This window comes from Heteronotia binoei, chromosome 5 (assembly GCF_032191835.1).
Source record: "Heteronotia binoei isolate CCM8104 ecotype False Entrance Well chromosome 5, APGP_CSIRO_Hbin_v1, whole genome shotgun sequence".
Classification (NCBI taxonomy): Eukaryota; Metazoa; Chordata; class Lepidosauria; order Squamata; family Gekkonidae; genus Heteronotia; species Heteronotia binoei.
The window spans coordinates 118,751,837-118,767,403 of NC_083227.1; the positions used below are offsets into that span (position 1 = coordinate 118,751,837).

The 15,567-nt window shown below is 41.0% G+C and overlaps 1 protein-coding gene across 2 annotated transcripts in view; it reads right to left on the reverse strand.

Moving 5' to 3' along the window:
• Positions 1 to 1,831: 1,831 nt before the first annotated feature.
• Positions 1,832 to 15,567, reverse strand: part of SGCD (sarcoglycan delta) — a 366,508-nt gene continuing 352,772 nt past the window's right edge. For both annotated transcript variants that reach the window (XM_060240255.1, XM_060240254.1), the window contains 2 exons: positions 12,359 to 12,482; positions 1,832 to 2,871 (listed from right to left, as the gene is read on the reverse strand). In XM_060240255.1, the coding sequence (XP_060096238.1) occupies positions 2,698 to 2,871; positions 12,359 to 12,482 (298 nt within the window). In that variant the 3' untranslated portion in view covers positions 1,832 to 2,697. The remainder of the gene's footprint in view (positions 2,872 to 12,358; positions 12,483 to 15,567) is intronic.

Sequence of the window (15,567 nt, forward strand, 5' to 3'; positions counted from 1 at the left end):
GCAATATTGACAGCAAAGGATGAACCAAATACCTATCACTTGCGAGTATCCAAACTTTCATATGTACACAGTTTTCTTGAAATTAACATTAGATTACTTCTGCCCCTCTTTTTGGAGTGGAGTCTAATATTAATTCCATTTTATTCTACTTGCACAGACTACATGGGGTGTCTTTTTCATCAGCGCTGCAAGCAGATGTGATCCTAAGGACAGCCTGGCTTGCATAGTCCACAGGAGAGATTAAACGTTATACCAGTAGAGATTCTTTCTCACTACATTATTATTCTTTTTGAGGGGGCAATTTTTCTTCCTTTTTTTTGAAATGGGAGATCAATTTCCTTTTTCTATAGACACATCTCAGAGATGCATCATACACTATTAGCAACCTAACACCAGTGTACATAACAGAGGTACAGACATCAAAATAAATTTCAGCAAAACATATATAACCCTGATTAGGGATGGGCATGGATTGGGCAATGGTCTAGATTTTTCTTTAGACCAGGGTCTGGTTCATGTTCCATGAGCCCAGTCTGTGCGAACACTAACATGGACCTCCATGGACCATCCCAGGAGGTCCATGGATCCATGTGGGGGGTGGGACTTGCCTCTTGGTTTTCACTCTCACACTGCCTGGCTTTGCAAAACATGCAGTGCACAAGTGAAGACTGGCAGGTTCATCCACTTCTGGGTTAGTGAGCTCACCACTTAGTCTTCAGTCATGTACTGTTTGGCAAAATATGTGGTGTGCAAGTCAAGATTGAGCAGCGAGTTCACACACCTGGAAGTGATGAACTCACTGCTTGGCCTTCACTTGTGTGCTACCTGGCTTTTCAAATGCTTTTGCAAAGAGGAGGAGGAGAAGAAGAGATTGGATTTATATCCTGTCCTTCATTTACAATCTCCTTTCTCTTCCCCTCTCCACAAAAGACAGCCTGTGAGACAGATGGGGCTGAGAGAGCTCTTTCCAGAACTGCGCTTGTGAAAGCACCTCTTTCAAGAACTGAGACTAACCCAAGGTCACTAGCAGGTGCATGTAGAGGAGTGGGGAATCAAACCCCGCCCTTCCAGATTAGAGTCTGCACACTTAACCACTACACCAAACTGGCTCTCACAAGGCTGAGCAGTAACCCGGAAGTGAACCAGAAGTGCGTGGAGTAGCCACTTGGGCATCATGGCCCAAATGTACCAATCTGGCTTGTGAAACATGGTGGTTCATGGTCTGGGGATCCATGAACCCCACAGACCAAATAGACCACCATTTTTCTGGATCATGCCCAACCCTAATCATGATACTCTTTTGGATACTAATCTCCAGATCTTTGTTCACTTTGTCCTGGCTATGAAGTTGGTTTTTTAAATGGTCTTTATAGCTAATCAAAAACAGTTCATAGCTGTCAGTCATATGATATTTCACTAACATAATACAATTTTGATGTCATTGAAAGGTCATATATATAAAGACATCTTTTAGAATCACACACAGGATTATAGAAAGTAGTACACTGTGTTGCTCTAGGGATATGTGTCCTGGAGCATCCTAAGCACTTTTAAAAATATAAATTTATGTTCTACTGAGATGGGTCTTGCTGGTGTAATAATAATCAGAGATGCTTTGCTTATTATACTTTCATTAATCATTTATACTTTATTATACTTTCATTAATCATTAATCCTCTTTGCTTGAGGAAATAGTAAATAATAGAGTCTTATTTGTATAAGCTATAACTGTAGTTCTCAAAGTGCAAAACAGGCTGTCATAAGTGGGGGAAGGCAGCAGCTAAGCAGAGTGTAGGTTCCTGCCATTTGGACATTTCTCAGGATGAGGTGATGAGGTTTCATTTCTTTATTCATCCCAGTTACTGAATTGATTGATAGGGCCAATGACCAACAGGTCAACTAATTTTCATTGACTTTTTGTTCCTCAGTAGTTCCATTCATTTGAATACTATCCATGTACTCAAATATCTTCTTTGCCTTTGATTTCTCTGTCTTTGTGTTCGGTTGAGAGTGGTGGCGACAAGCTGAGCTGCATTGCGGTTTTGGGGGCATTATTTTAGGTTTATTTCACACATGACATTACATCCAAACAGGTGTACATGGATTCAGAAAAAAAAACAGGCAGGCACCTGTGTACACCACCATTTATGAAGACAGTGTACCTGTCTAGTTTTCTGAGTGTACACATTTGGAAGTCAGAATTGTCAGAGTTGCAAGTGCATGTACACATGGTAAATAGGCATGAGTAAAATGTTGTCACATGACATGGTTTCTTTCTGTGCCTGTAGATAAAATGTAGTATGTGAGGTGGTCCTTACCTAAATTAAGAGGGGCCCTAAAGCACTGTATTTATTTTTTTTTAGGCTTGCTATGACATAGTTTGAAAACTCCTGGAAAGATCTAGATCCAATTAGAACATGGTTTATAAAAATTTATGTGAGAACAATGAATGCTACACAAAGAGGGTCACCCTGGGACTTCTTGTACTGAAACTTCATTTTACACAAAGGATATATATATATATATATATTTATATCTATATATATCTATATATTTATATATTCACACACGCACGCACACACAAAAACAGTCTTTGATAGGTTTTCTGTGTTCTTTTAAAAATAGTTGGCAGCTCTTATCTGGGAGGCCACAAAAGGCCATTGTGCTGCCGGCTATGCCTGCTGCAAACAGTCTCTCTCAAAGACAGACACTTGAGTTTATCTGGCAGGTGGAACTAGATCCTGCCTGAGACAGGAATAACCTCCCATTGGGACACACACATAGCTCGTAGATTTTTTGCCTGGATCCAGTAGGGGAGTAGGAGCCCTGAGGCAATCTAGGTAGTCTGATATTTGCAGTGTCCAATGTTATCTGAAAAAGAAGAGAAAAAAATTAGTAGTAATATTGATTTGTTGCTTTAGACTTTCAATGGAAATAGACTGAGAAACTTATTTTATCCTACACAAGTGAACCATACCAAGTTTCTGTTTTTTTTAACATAGAAAAAAATCAATTGTGTCTGTAGTATAATAGGCTAGTTTATCTGACATTTCATTATTACACATAGAACTAGCCTGTTATCAAGTGGTATAGCTCCCTACAAACCCAGCACTCTCATGTGTGTGTGTGTGTGTGTGCATGAACGATTCTATTACAGAGATAGAGCTACTGGTTCTTTTTTTTTTTTTTGCATTTTATTTCAAATATATGACATCAGATGCCATGCCCAATGAACAGACATGGCAGAAAAAGAAATAGAGAGTTTATGCTAATTGTCCCATAGCTTCAATTTGCAAGCTTCTGTCAGGGAGTACTTAGAGTGTTTGCCTGAGACTGCAGAGATCCACATTCAGATTCTTTGATGGCTATAGGGCAGTTACATTTCAGTCTTACATTGCAGAATTGCTATGAAGATAAAAATGAGGCAGGGAAACTAGAGTGGAGGAACAGTGATTCAGTGGGACAGCATCTATTTTACATGCAGAAGGTACCAGGTTCAATCCTTGGTAACTTCAGTAAAAAAGATCAAGTAGTAGGTGATGTGAAAGACCTCTCCATGTAGGGTTGCCAATTCCAACTCAGGAAATATCTGGGGACTTTGGAGGTGAAGCCAGGAGCAAGGTTGTGACAAGCACAACTGAACTCTGAGGGAAGTTCATCACATTTAAAGGGATTGTACTCCTTTTAAATGTTTTCCCCTCATTAGAAATAATGGAGGAGGAGGCACTTTTTTTGGGGGGGCTTGTAGAATTGGACCCCCTAGTCCAATCTTTTTGAAACTGGGGGGGGGGGGTTGAGGAGAGGCACCAGATGTTATGCCAAAGATTTGGTTTCTGTGCCTCAAAAAATAGCCCCCCCATAGCCACAGATACCCATGGATCGATTCTCCATTATATGGGGGACCAGTTTCCATAGGGTATAATGGAGTGCCCAGTAGACATTCAACCCCCTATGCTTTCTGATAACCCTGAAGTGTGTGGAGGGCCTCCAAACCAGGGGATCTCCTGTCCCCAACTGGGGACTGGCAAACCTATCTCTGCAAGATACTGAAGAGTCACTGCCAGTCTGAGTAGAAAATCCTGACCTAGATGGATGTAGTTTAAGGCAGTTTAATGAATTCATATATATACCATCTTCAGTTCCATGGAGGAAGGGTGAGATAAAGGGGCCATTAGCAGTGTATAAGGCATACAGTGTATAAAGCATATCCTTGAAAAGACAGATTTCTACCTCATAAGCCTGTATTAACTGAATTTTGTATTCTTCTCCCTCCTCACCATTTTGCTGAGTAAGCTGGACAATGCAATATCAGCACATTAAAAGAGTATAGTGTTCTATTTAATTTTAAATTTCGGTAACATTATTGTTATAGAAACAAGCTAAAAGCAGGAGTAGAGAAAAGACTGAGATCTATGAAAGCAGCAAACATAACCATCCACAACAGGGAAAGTAAACTGGAGTGATAGAACAAAGTTATTATTATTCAGCACAATTGTAGGGCAAAGGTTATTCCCCAACAATATTTCAGTTTATAATGCAAGAGCCATGCAGCTAGCAGCCCATATAACCTAACTAATCTTGTTTTATACTTTTCTTGCAAATTATGGTTGAATCAAGAAGCTATTAAGTCCTCGGGCTAGTTACTATTCTCTTTTTGATTTACCTCAGGGAGCTGTTATGAAAAAAATGGAATGTGGGGATCATGCATATACTGCTGAGGGAATAACCTAAGGTTATTAACATCCAGGTGGAGGCTGGAATTCTCTCATAATTACAGCACCATTTTGTCCAGGAGGCTCCTCTCAGTTATAATCCTGAGAAGAATCCTGTCATACCTGTTTTGGCAACCTTAGCCAAAACAGGCATGACAGCAGACAGTCATGGATGGAGTACAATGTATACTCTGTCTTCACAAACAGTCAGCCTGCCAGCAGCATTCCTGCTTGGGTCATCTATTGCTGATATGCTACAAGCATGTCAACATATGGGATGTCTTCATTGTTACAGGGTGCACATGAAATGCTTTCCAAGGGGACAAGGGGAAGGGGAAGATTTTCTTGACAAAATGCATGAGGCGCTTTTGAAAGGACAAGAGGAGGGAGAGGAAATGGTATCTCAGCAATTAGAAGAGAATCCAACACAGGAGGAGGGTTCCTGGAAAAATGTAACCCAAAGGAGAAAGAAAATCAGATGTTCTGAGCCCCTGCTGCTCAGCAATAGGTTCCAGGATCTCCCCACAGTAACTGATTCTGAACCATTGGAACAAGGTTATTTCCCCAGCCTCCACGAAGCTTGAAGAAAGTTTCTCAGGATCCTGTGGAGCTATTGCTCCCCAATATAGGAAGAGAAAGGTGGTGGTGATTGAAGACTCCTTGCTCAGAGGGCTGGAGCCCAAAGTGTGCTGACCGGACTTATCATTCCAAGAGGTCTGCTGTCTGCCGGGTGCACGTATCCAGCACGTGACAGAAAGGATTGGAAGACTTATCAAGCCCATAAATTACTATCCTTTCTTGTTGATCCATGTGGGAATGAACAATACTGCCCGTCATAGTCCTGAATGTATTAGAAAATACTATGTGGCTCTGGGTCAGAAGGTGAAGGAGCTGGGCGCACAGGTTATGTTCTTATCAGTGCTTCCTGTTGAAGGCCGTGGCTTAGGACGAGAAATATGAATACTTCAAATAAATGACTGACTATGGTGTTGTCAGGAAAGATTCAGATTTTTGGACCATGGCTTACGTTTTCGAGATGGTGGTCTTCTATTGGGAGATGGTTTGCACCTTATGGCGGTAGAAAAAAGGGTGTTTGGTAACAGCCTTGCTAACCTAATAAGGAGGGCTTTAAACTAAATTGTATGGGGAAGTGAGACAATAATTCAAAGCCTAGTATGATGCCAGAAACTGGGGATGAGAACATTAAAGATTTGCAAAGAGTGGTGCATACGCTAGGTAATGTTAACTTGCAGGCTTGTACGGAAACTAAACCCTCGGGATGCATAAAACGTGGATTCCGATGTCTCTAGGCTAATGCACAGAGTATGGGAAACAAACAGGAAGAACTGGAAGTCCTAATAAAGGAAGGAGACTATGACATAATAGGCCTTACTGAAACTTGGTGGGATGACACTCACAACTGGAATATTGGGATTCAGGGGTACAACTTATTTTAAAGGGACAGGCAAATGAGAAAGGGCGGAGGTGTAGCAGTATATGTGAAGGAGGTATATATTTGTGAGGAAATATGTGAATCTGAGCATGGCAGCTCAGTTGAGAGTCTCTGGATAAAAATAAAAGGAGTAAGAAATAACAGTGATATTATTGTGGGGGTCTGCTATAGACCACCAAGTCAGGCAGAGGACTTGGATGAGATATTTCTACAGCAGATTGCGAAGTTCTCCAAGAGAAGGGATACCGTGATCATGGGAGATTTCAATCACCCGGACATCTGTTGGAAAAGTCAAATAGATTCCTGACTTGTCTTGCTGACAACTTCCTTTTCCAGAAAGTGAAGAAGGAAACAAGGGGATCTGCTATCTTGGATTTGATTCTTACCAACAAGGAAGAATTGATTGAAGAAGTGGAAATAGTGGGCACCCTGGGCAGTAGTGACCATGTGATTTTAGAATTTACAGTCTTAGGGAAGGGAAAAGCTATACGTAGTCAGACTTATAGGTTGAACTTCAGAAAGGCAAACTTTGATAAACTTAGAACTATGCTGGGTAAAATCCCATGGTCAGAAATACTTAGGACGAAAGGGATTCAGGAGGGGTGGGAGTTTCTTAAAAGCGAAATACTGAAAGTGCAATCTCAGACGATTCCTGTGAGAAGAAAAAATACAGCCTAAAGAAGCTGAAGTGGCTCCATAAACAGCTCTCTAAAGACTCAAGAAATAAAAAAGACTCCTTTAGGAATTGGAAAGAGGGCCTTATAACCAAGGATGAATTTAAACAAATCACCAGTGCTTGTAGAGAAAAAGTTAGGAAAGCGAAAGCTCAGTATGAACTGACCAAAGATGCTAAAAACAACAACAAAAGGTTCTTTTCTTATATTCAGAGTAAGAAAAAGAGCAAGGACGTGGTGGGCCCATTGCGAGGGCAAGGAAGTGAAATTGTAACGGATAATGAAGAGAGGGCAGAACTGCTCAATTCCTACTTTTCCTCAGTCTTCTCTTCTGAGGGAAATGATGTTCAACATGGCAAAAACAGAACATATGAGGGTATGAAGTTCCAACCTAGGATCAGCTTAGGGGTAGTACATAAACACCTAGTTTCTTTAAATGAAACTAAGTCCTCAGGGCCAGATGAACTGCATCCAAGGGTTCTAAAACAGCTTGCAGATGTAATTTCTGAGCCTCTGGCTATTATTTTTGAGAATTCTTGGAGAACAGGAGAGGTGCCGGAAGATTGGAGGCAGGCAAATGTTGTCCCCATCTTCAAGAAGGGGAAAAAAGACGATCCAGGAAACCAGCCAGGAAGGCAGTGGGACCCTTGGATGACCAAGGGGTAAAAGGATTACTGAAAGAGGATAGGGAAATGGCTGAGAAGCTGAATGCATTTTTTGCCTCTGTCTTCTCTGTGGAAGATGAGAAGTGTTTGCCCGCTCCAGAACCACTAATTTTGGAAGGCATGTTGAAAGGCCTGAGTCAGGTTGAGGTGACAAGAGAGGAGGTCCTACAACTGATAGACGAATTAAAAACTAATAAGTCACCAGGTCTGGATGGCATACATCCAAGAGTTCTGAATGAACTCAAAGTTGAACTTGTGGATCGTCTGACAAAAATATGTAATTTTTCATTGAAATCTGCCTCCGTTCCTGAGGACTGGAAGGTAGCGAATGTCACCCCCATCTTTAAAAAGGTTCCAGAGGAGATCCGGGAAATTACAGGCCAGTCAGTCTGACTTCAATACCGGGAAAGTTGGTAGAAAGCATTATCAAGGACAGAATGAGTAGGCACATTGATGAACACGGGTTATTGAGGAAGACTCAGCATGGGTTCTGTAAGGGAAGATCTTGCCTCACGAACCTGTTACAGTTCTTTGAGGGGGTGAACAAACATGTGGACAAAGGAGACCCAATAGATGTTGTTTACCTTGACTTCCAGAAAACTTTTGATAAAGTTCCTCATCAAAGGCGTCATGGAGTAAAAGGACAAGTTCTCTTATGGATCAAAAACTGGCTAATTAATAGGAAGCAGAGAGTGAGTATAAATGGGCAGTCTTCGCAGTGGAGGACGATAAGCAGTGGGGTGCCGCAGGGCTCAGTACTGGGTCCCATGCTCTTTAACTTCTTCATAAATGATTTGGAGTTGGGAGTGAGCAGTGAAGTGGCCAAGTTTGCTGATGACACTAAATTGTTCAGGGTGGTGAGAACCAGAGAGGATTGTGAGGCACTCCAAAGGGATCTGTTGAGGCTGGGTGAGTGGGCGTCAATGTGGCAGATGAGGTTCAATGTGGCCAAGTGCAAAATAATGCACATTGGGGCCAAGAATCCCAGCTACAAATACAAGTTGATGGGGTGTGAACTGGCAGAGACTGACCAAAAGAGAGATCTTGGGGTCGTGGTAGATAACTCACTGAAAATGTCAAGACAGTGTGCGATTGCAATAAAAAAGGCCAATGCCATGCTGGGAATTATTAGGAAGGGAATTGATAACAAATCAGCCTGTATCATAATGCCCCTGTATAAATCGATGGTGCGGTCTCATTTGGAGTACTGTGTGCAGTTCTGGTCGCCACACCTCAAAAAGGATATTATAGCATTGGAGAAAGTCCAGAAAAGGGCAACTAGAATGATTAAAGGGTTGGAACACTTTCCCTATGAAGAAAGGTTGAAACGCTTGGGGCTCTTTAGCTTGGAGAAATGTTGCCTGCGGGATGACATGATAGAGGTTTACAAGATAATGCATGGGATGGAGAAAGTAGAGAAAGAAGTCATTTTCTTCCTTTCTCACAATACAAGAACTCGTGGGCATTCGATGAAATTGCTGAGCAGTCAGGTTAAAACAGATAAAAGGAAGTACTTCTTCACCCAAAGGGTGATTAACATGTGGAATTCACCGCCACAGGAGGTGGTGGCGGCTACAAGCATAGCCAGTTTCAAGAGGGGATTGGATAAAATATGGAGCAGAGGTCCATCAGTGGCTATTAGCCACAATGTGTGTGTGTGTGTGTGTGTGTGTGTGTGTATATATATATATATATATATATATATATATATATATATATATATATATATATATATATAAATTCTTGGCCACTGTGTGACACAGAGTGTTGGACTGGATGGGCCATTGGCTTGATCCAACATGGCTTCTCTTATGTTCTTATGATCCGGGTAACTACTGACCCGTCAGCTTGCCATCTATACCTAGAAAAGTTTTAAAACAAATCATCAAACAGTCGGTCCTGGAACATTTAGAAAGAATTGATGTGATTACTAAGAGCCAGCATGGTTTTCTTAAGAACAATCAGTTTCAAAATATTGGATAAGTTATTCATGCTTCCTTAAATGTACTATATCTTTAAATGATCTTGAAAGCATAAACAACATTTAAGGGGGGAAACCACTTTTAAGTAAGCCCAGTCTATTATTATTCCCATCACAATTTTGCATCCTTCAGGATGGCATATGTTTACAACCCCAGAGAAATATCCTTTTGTCTCCAGGATTAGAAAGGTTGTCAATATGCATAAACTAGTTGTCCCAAAAACTCTTCACTCACTTTAGTGTTCCTGCTTTGATGTCAGGTATATGACAACAGATTTCCGTCAGAAAGTAATGCTTGACCCCTGTTCTTACACAATATTTATATGGGTTAATATGTGGTAAAATAGGTATATCATAGCTTCACAGTTAAAATTCTTGAACAACAAGAAAACAGCCCCTTGACTATGAGGCTGTTTCTGGAATTCTGCAAAACTCTTTCACATTGCTTTCACATTTTAAACTTACCATAATAACCCTTTAAACCCTGATTTAATGTCAATCCCATCTTTGTATAAAAAGGGGGCATGCAAGGGAAAAAACTTGTGGTTAATCAAATTCTTTTATTTGGAAAAAGTGTGTTTGAAGGGGGGAAAAACAGGCCAAAAAGGACAGCAAAACTGATTGGTGGGCACTGTGCATATTGAGGGGGGATATGAATCCAGTGAATTATTAATGCAACAAGTTCCTGTAATAGAACTCTTTCCCTCCCCCTCCCCCCTCCCAACAAAAAAGCTGTAAGGAGATGGAAACAGAGTAAGATGCACCCATATGGTGCTATTGAGCCATTCTACTAGGTTTTCTGTAAATTGCACAAGAGTTCACATAAGGGATATATGGGGGTTTCAGCCAGTTGCTCTTTCTTGTTGTAGCTCACTATGCCACATCTTATTTCTGTTCCAAAAGGTCCCCTGTCCTGCATGAATAAAATTTCAGGGCATGCAAAGTGGATAGCCTCATTAAATACTGCCCACAAAGTTGCTGTCTTGAATCTGTACATAATTTTGTTTTGTTTAAATAAGATTAGGAAGGATGCACATTTTGCTTTGGTCTTGCAATTACAAAGATATATTTTAATTAAAAACTAAACTTTCAGAAAATACTGGGACAATTACTTTCTTTGTGGTAACTGTAATTGGTTTTGACTCCCGGGGAAAGCACTGCATTTTCTCAGGTATAAATATACAATGGTTAAAAAAATGCAACAGCCCCATAACAAACTTTGAGGGAAGATGTCTAGTCTATGCATAGCAAATGAGCATATCAATTTATTGAGTGAAAAACAGACTGTGCAGACACTAAAGGCCCTAAAAGACAAGCAGAATTATTTATATTCTTTTGAGCACTTAAATTTTGATCACTTTTTTTTCTGAAATAAAATATATACAATAGCAGCTCTGTATGGTTTCCCTGTCTCCCCAATCATCTAATCTGCTTTGATGTTACATAAGGAGATAGGGGATTTATAAAGGTAGTGAGAAGGGCAGACATATACCGTTTTCACACTCAGCTTACCTCGCAGTCACAATCCTGTTCCCTCCACAGCGTCCGGTCGGATTTCCCACCATCTGCGCCGGAGTTACAGGAAGTGCCGCAGCTTCTGCGTAGCAAATGTAAACTGGGTTTTAGCAGTTTACGTTTGCTATGCAAAAGCCGCGGCACTTCCTGTAACTCCGGCACAGATGGTGGGAAATCCGACCGGATGCTGCAGAGGGAACAGGATTGTGCCTGCGAGGTAAGCTGTGTGCGAAAACGGTAATAGTCATTGGTTAAGGTGTGGCGTCACAGAATGCTGAAAGAGGAATGTTTTGTGAAGGACTTAAGAACAGAAGAAGCTGTTAATCTGAAGGTGTGTGAAAAGACAAAGAGAACTATGTTTTACAAATGTCTCTACCCTTTTGGAGGCATGTGAACCTTCTGGTGGCTGACATCATTAGGGAAAAGACAAGCAGAGATATGAGTTTACAGAGCACTTCTGTAGATAAATGTGAATGCTATTGGTGGACTGGGATGGAAACATGTAAAGAGGGCTACATGTGTATTTGCTTTTTCATTGTTTTTGCAGACTTCCACCTTAGGAGGACATAGTGTCAAATGACCTGCTTTATTACCAGCTTTACATGTAGTTTTGGATGCCTGAGAGTGTTTCTACTTATTGATCTGCAAAATGACAGTACCTTTTATAGAATAAGAGTATTGGCTAATTTTCCAAAAGAAAATTTTATTTCAAATAATAATGAAATAATAAAAAGTACTCTACTGAAATAGCTAATTTACAAATGATGTTTGGGTCCTTTATGAATCAAAATCACAGATGCTGGTTGAGATACTACCTCATACCCTGGAGCATCTTTAGTGGTCTGCAGACTTCTAACACTTCACTTCCTTCCAAACAGAAAATAGATGCAAAGCTTTACAGATCAATACAGGTGAATTAAACCCTCCTCATTGCAAAAATGCATGATATAAGATGTAATTATGCTAGTCAAGTAAATCTCACTTTAAAGTGACAAGGAAAAAGAGAATTTAGTAGTACTGCACATTTTTACAGCTGCATAAATCTGCTTCACACAACCAATGCTATTATCCAAGCACTTTAAAACTAATGAATCATTCTGCAGCTTTGAATGGAGGGCGTGTAGTTTGCATACAATGAGTTCCATCATTCCAACAAGAAGCTCCAGTGTACTGGCTAAGCCTCACAAGTATATTTTTTAGTCGCAGTGCTAAATGAAATTGCAAAGTATTATCATCATAATATTTTTATCTTTAAAGTATGCAAAGACTGCGGTCTACAATGACAATATGAAATAAAAGAGCCTTGCAAAAAGTGCAGAACATGGTTCTAGCATAGCTTTGGTCTTGCTTTCACTTACCTCTCCATCTTTGGATTCCAGCTTGAGCTCTGTCCTACATGTGGCTTCTAAGTTGCCAGCCTCAGCATTTATGTGAACTCCCTTGGGTGCCTCCATCACAAGAGACCGTGTGGGTGACTCCAGTCTGCAGTGTAGAGAGGAGATGAAGTCACTTTCTGGAAACCTGTTTGTAATTTAGGGTTAAGAAAACCCTTTGAATCTAATCAACCATTAGAGCCTGATGCTATGTCCACAATGGTCTGTGAAGTGGATTCTTCCATCTGATCAAGGAAATAGATCTCCCCTGCTTTCTCCTTCTGCAGCCAGCCCCTGAATACCCTGAAGTTGGGAGGTTTGGGAGAATCCCTTGAATGAAATGTGATGTAGTATAGTCAATAAAGAAGAACTCAGGAAGCATTCTGTTCCCAAACCCATGCACATTTGTTTCTTGGCTCCAAAGCTTGCTGTACTAGAGCAACAGTGGCAATTTCATCAGTTCGTCTTCTTTACTACACCTCATTACACAGTGCCCCATGGCATTTCTGCTGGCAAATGACAGGATCCAACATTTCCATTCTGACATGGTGGCATTTCAGAGCAACTTTGATGATAACATATCTATAATAATGAAGCCACATCCATCCAGAAAACATATTTGTCTACATAGAAAAACATATTTGTCATAAGGCCAGTTCCAGGCCACAGCAAGATGCTGTTCAGTGAACCCTGTGAAGCAGTTAAAAAGAAACAAGACAAACAAATCACCACTGATTCTTACCAGCATGCCAAGACAAACAAAAAGCTGTCATCTTCTGCTTGGTGGCTGGTTCTCTGCGCAGCACTCACTGCTTGCTTGGAAAGGTGATTGAACAGTGGAAAGCAGTGTATAGCAGCTGTTATGGACCTACCCTTGTGATGATTCTACATTTAACTAAGCCTAGCACACCAGTGTCCACTGGCACTCTTGTCTTTAGAACATCTCAGAGCATCCTTAAAGGGCACCTCTTTTTGTCTGTGGCAAAATCCTGAAAGGGATACAGGCAGGATGCAGTCTAAAACATGGCCCCTGAACACTGTGGGGAAAAAACAGCATCTGCATGTGATCTGCCATTTCCCCCCAGCCCAAGTAAGTGTCAAGTCCCAGTATGTAAATGTGCCTTCTTAGAAGCTCCTTCCTTCCCTTTTGTCTCTTTAAGGTGTGAAAATTCACTTCTCTGAATCTTTTATTACTTCCTTCCTGACCAAATCTCTTTTTAATGTAAAGATATTCTTTCCTGATGAGTAGATATGTCTGTCACTAGTAGTCATCTTTCTAAATTATTATCTCAGTTACCAAGTAAACATCAACTTGTTCACATATTTGGACAGGTTTGCTGACGCATTCAGGATACACCCACTGGGGTGCCATCACACCTATTGCTTAAGGCTTGGGAAACATCTCAGTCCTCTGTCATAATTACACCCCTGCCCCCTCAGGACCCCTACCCAAAAGTATGAGAATAGATGCCTGACCACAACTCCGTGTTACTCTAAGGGCACCTACATGGAGTCTCACCCCCAAATTATGAATTTGGGTTCCTTTTGTGAATGATACACTGGCCATTTCATGGACCCCTGCACATATGAATTGTAAATATCACCCCCCCCCTCAAAAAAACCCTCCCCCATTTCTCTGTCATCTTGCTTGTATTATTTGATTGCTTTTTGGGTGTATGTGTTGCATTTAATCAGTATTTTTCAAGAAAACAACTTTATTTTACAATTGAAGTTTTTCTCTGGAAATTGATCCTGGTAGACACAGGAGCAAAGATCCTGCCAGTTATAACTTTTTTGCCAGTTTTGTCTCTTAGCTAATTTCCCCATCTAAATTAGAACAGACAATTCAGGTAATGGCCTATAGATCCCTATGTTTCTTTGACCAGCTGTGCATTCCATGAACACCCTAGCCCTCTTGGACACCAGAGATCTTGGTAATTTTCTTGCCATCACCTTGGAGGAACTGGCTTTTAGGAAAGGCGGCATCCCTTAAAATATATGTTACAGGTATGTATCCATGAAAAATCACCAGGATTTTCATCCCCTGTTCTTTATCTGTATACATTAAAAGCTGCTCTGTTATAGGGATGATAGTCCAGAAAGTCACTTCTCAAAGTACCACAATTTAATATTTTAGTATTAAAGGTAAAGGTACTCCCCTGTGCAAGCATCAGTTGTTTCTAACTCTGGGGTGACGTTGCTTTCACAATGTTTTCCTGGCAGACTTTTTACAGGGTGGTTTGTCATTGCCTTCCCCAGTCACTTATATTTTGCCCCAACACGCTTGGTGCTCATTTTACTGACCTCGGAAGGATGGAAGGCTGAGTCAAGCATGAGCCAGTTACCTGAACCCAGCTTCTAGTGGGATCAAACTCAGGTCATGAGCAGAGCTTGGACTGCAGTATCGCAGCTTACCACTCTGCACCACAGGGCTCCTAATATATTATGTGTTAATACTAAAAAGGTGAATTACAGGTTTTTTAAAAAAAAATAAAGAACAAGAAATCAGTTTCTAGCTGACTAAACACACAATCTGCATACATAAATCAGTCTCACCCTCCTCATGTGGGGTTCCAGTTCAAAACTACCAAAGGAGGTTTTGACCAATAAACAATTCACTGAGGAAGGTAGTATGTCTTGGCCCCAAAATGGTGTAGTCTGCAAAGTATGGCATGGAGTGAAAGACAGAATTAGGTATCAACTGAAGAAATGTTCCATTGATAGTTTCCCTCTACCAGCTTGACTGGATGTTGTGACAGATGCCACTCTGATTTCTTCCCCTCCCCCAATCTGGTATGTTAGCATCTCTGTGAAATGGTAATTTACTGCAAACTCAAAATTGTTTCTTTCCTAACTTCATAACAGTAACCATTACTGCCTTTCCTCTGACTAACTGGCAGAGGAGGAAGAGTAGCCTCCACCTCCATCTATATTGATGGTGGGCAAGACAAGGGAGTAGCCACTACCTCCACCTATGCTTACTGTGTGCAGGCTGAAAGAGAAGGGATAGGTGGGCAATCCACCTTGCTTTCCATGGTAGCCAAACCTCCACTAACACACCCAGAGAGAGGATGGGCACAGCAGAAGGCCCTCCTAAAGCTGTGGATTCTTGAGTGTTGCCCAGTGATGTTTATACCTGAGACTAGTCTTGATCTCATAGCAGACTAATCTAGTGCCATGTTTTATATTGGGCT